Source organism: Poromitra crassiceps (genome assembly GCF_964638095.1).
Source record: "Poromitra crassiceps genome assembly, chromosome: 23".
Classification (NCBI taxonomy): Eukaryota; Metazoa; Chordata; class Actinopteri; order Beryciformes; family Melamphaidae; genus Poromitra; species Poromitra crassiceps.
The window spans coordinates 21725537-21728770 of NC_139639.1; the positions used below are offsets into that span (position 1 = coordinate 21725537).

The 3234-nt window shown below is 43.9% G+C and overlaps 1 protein-coding gene across 1 annotated transcript in view; it reads left to right on the forward strand.

The window, feature by feature from the left end:
• Positions 1 to 2964, forward strand: part of ece2a (endothelin converting enzyme 2a) — a 127775-nt gene extending 124811 nt beyond the window's left edge. Inside the window, exon 4 of the mRNA XM_083659678.1 lies at positions 581 to 2964. Within this exon, the coding sequence (XP_083515804.1) occupies positions 581 to 871 (291 nt within the window). The 3' untranslated portion in view covers positions 872 to 2964. The remainder of the gene's footprint in view (positions 1 to 580) is intronic.
• Positions 2965 to 3234: the final 270 nt, after the last annotated feature.

The following is a 3234-nucleotide window of genomic DNA, read 5'->3' on the forward strand; positions in this document are numbered from 1 at the left end:
TAAATGATACAGGTTTATTTTTATTTTTTTATATAATTTAGAGTTCATGCCTACATTAATCCTTGATCCTGTTGCTGCCGCCGCCACTGCTGCTGCTGCAGATATCTTTTCTCTCTCTCTCTCTCTTTTCTTTTTTCTTCTGATTTTGCTTTTTTAATCACCTACAGTACAGTGCAAATGTACTGTAAATAAATACATATTTAGAATTTTGCACAGTATATGTATCTGTAATTGTAGGGAGTCTGTGACCTTGGTGACAGGTATTTGGGGACCCTAATAAGCTAAACTAATCTACTGCTGTTGATGCATTTTCAGCATTTCATACCCAGCCATCAATGTCACTTAGGATCCTGGTGGTGCTGGAATGGGCAATGATGGTAACAGTGAACTCATATGATCCATTTGCTACGGGGTTTCAGCTGGTGGTGGTAGTTAGTTGTGGTGGTAATGGTGGTGGTTGAAGTTATGGTGGTGTTGGTGATGGACGGTCCTAACGAAGATGACTCCAAAGCTAACATAATGCTTCCTGCCTCCTAATGCTCTTCCTCTCTTTCTTCTTTGTTCCCTGTTCCTCCTCCAGGTTAGCCGCGTCCTGAAGCCTGGGGGGCGTTTTCTCTCCGTCACCTTCGCCCAGCCCCACTTCAGGAAGCGCTTCTATGCTCGCAGCGAGTACAACTGGTCTGTCAACCTCGAGAGTTACGGAGACGGCTTCCAATACTATATGTACGTACTGACCAAAGGGGAGGAGCTTAGCCCTGGGGATGCAGCTCTGGAGAGAAGGCTGTTGGAGGAGGCCAGAGCCCCGCCTACTAGGGTCACAAGAACACTTATAGAGGATGAGGAGGACTTCCTGAGTAATATTCACTTATAAAAGACGGCTGGATTAGGGGACGTCTCATGTCAACAAAGAAATATTTCTACGTGTATCTACTTCACCCAGCCTTTTATTATGAGGAACAGGAGCAAGGTTGTTGCAAAAAGCAGGACAAAAAGCTATGATTTGTTTTGTCTTTGACTTTGCCATGTGGATTCCATGGTCAAGTAATCAAAATCGGATACGAGGTGCCTAACTCCTCACCTCACAACTTCCTGTATTACCACAAATTTCTCCCTCAGTCATTATCTGATTTTGTATGACTTCTAGTTATTCCATATCTTTAGTTGAGGTCTGAGTATAGCCGTTCATACAGACATCAGTAAGGAGTGATTGCTGCCGCAAAATAGATTTATTCTCCACACCAGGGCAGTGGTGACCTAAAGGTTAGAGAAGCGAGCATGTGACCAGAACGTCGTCGGGTTCAATCTCCGGGACCGACAGGATCAATCTGGGTGGGGAAAGTGAAAAAGCAGCACTTGCCCCTCCCTCATTACCACCACTGAGGTGCCCTTGAGCAAGGCCCTTAACCCCAACGGCTGCAGTGCAGCTGCTCAGTGGCCCGCAGATCAGCCGGTGGTTGTACTGGTCAGCTTCCAGGTGAAGAGAGCAGTGATCTAAGTGAGAGTCCCTTACGTCACAACGACAACAAACACCTGACCTCTGGGTGGCGCCGCGGGGTGTTACATGCAAATCCACCCCCCCTGTACATGTGCGTCCCCCCCTATGTAAATACATGCATCCGCACTAGGTAGTAGCTGTTAACTATAGCTGTTAGCTGTGAGCTAACGTTAGTTGTATGGCAATAAAATGCCACTGAATGACCAGTTTGATATAATGGTCAGCAGTTCGAGTACATAAAGCCTACCAGCTTTGATATCTGTTGGCTAGTTGTTGATATTTATAACAACATTGTGGCTCTAAAATAAGGTTTTTATCGATCCTGCTCGTCCCCCTGTTTCCACCCGGAAGCATTTTGAAACCGTTTGTTTACCAACACTGATCCCTCGTTTTAATAAAGGTAAAAAAACAAAAAAAAACACCAGTGTGCCTGACTGCTAACATATTTTAGCATCGGCCTTCAGCATTGAATAAACCACCGTGGACATTCTAATGAGGTATTTTTACATGAATGTTTGTATAATGATTGCATGTTTTATACAATCCACAGTGGAACGATTTCTTTTATTTTTAGCCATCAATGACTACTAAGGTAATCGTGGTTGATTTCCTGTCATACTTCTCTTTCTATGCTGCTATCACTCTCTACTCTAGCTCAGTTCACCATACTTTTATTAGTCATAAAGTAGTTAGCTATTCCAGTGGCCTTAAATGTATGCCAGAAGGAAAAGGTAGATGAACAACAGCCTCAGATTCTGTCCATTCTGTCAGTGTTAGAGTTAAAAAAAAACAAAGAAAAAGAAAAAGAAAAAGTGTTAGATCGCAAGGCAAGCCAGCATGTCAAGACATTGTATAAGAGAAGCACCAGCCTGCATAAAGTCAGTGTTAAAGTCTATTAATATGTCAGCCAGCACCCCCCCCCCCCCTTCCCCCACTGGTGTTGTCTGCATCTGTCCTGCATCTCCTTTAGATGCCAGACACAATCTTGGCCTCCTATCAGAGACGTGCTGTGTTTGATACACCTGTCAAGCACACAGACACTACTGTACATGAGCATGCATGCACACACACACACACACACACACACACACACACACACACACACACAGTAATAGCCCACCCTGTGTGTTATTTGTTGAGGAAACATCAGATGAGTGCCGGGTCCTGTGCTTTCTGCTGCTTAAATATAGAGTGGGGAGAGGGAGAGAGCCAGGCAGACAGGAAGGCTGGGGACTGGAGGGGGGGGGGACCACATTAATAAAGTAGAAATCATTTATTTTTAATTCTCCGCTGAGATATAATTACTGACTATTTTTAAGACTTGGAAAAAAAGGTGTGTGATTTTTCAGATGGCTCCTCTTTCTGTCTGTTTTTCCCCCCCTGGTGTAATGTGGTGGTTAACTTGGTTGCAGTGGAGATTTGCCAAAGTTTAAGTGATTATGCTGGAAAGTAAATATTTTGGAAAATAATCAATTTTTGTCTCTCTTTTTGTGTGTGCTTGATATTGAATTAGGACTCCCAAGTAATTGAGTAAACACAGTTACTATAGCGATGAAGTGACTTCACCCACTATGTAGTTTTGAAACACACAGACACACTCTTCCTCCTAAGGTACCACTTTTAGGTTTGGAGTGATTGTGCACTACTATCATCAGCAGTGCCTGTGACCACACTCACTAACACACACGCACGCACACGCACACACACACACACACACACACACACACACACACACACAC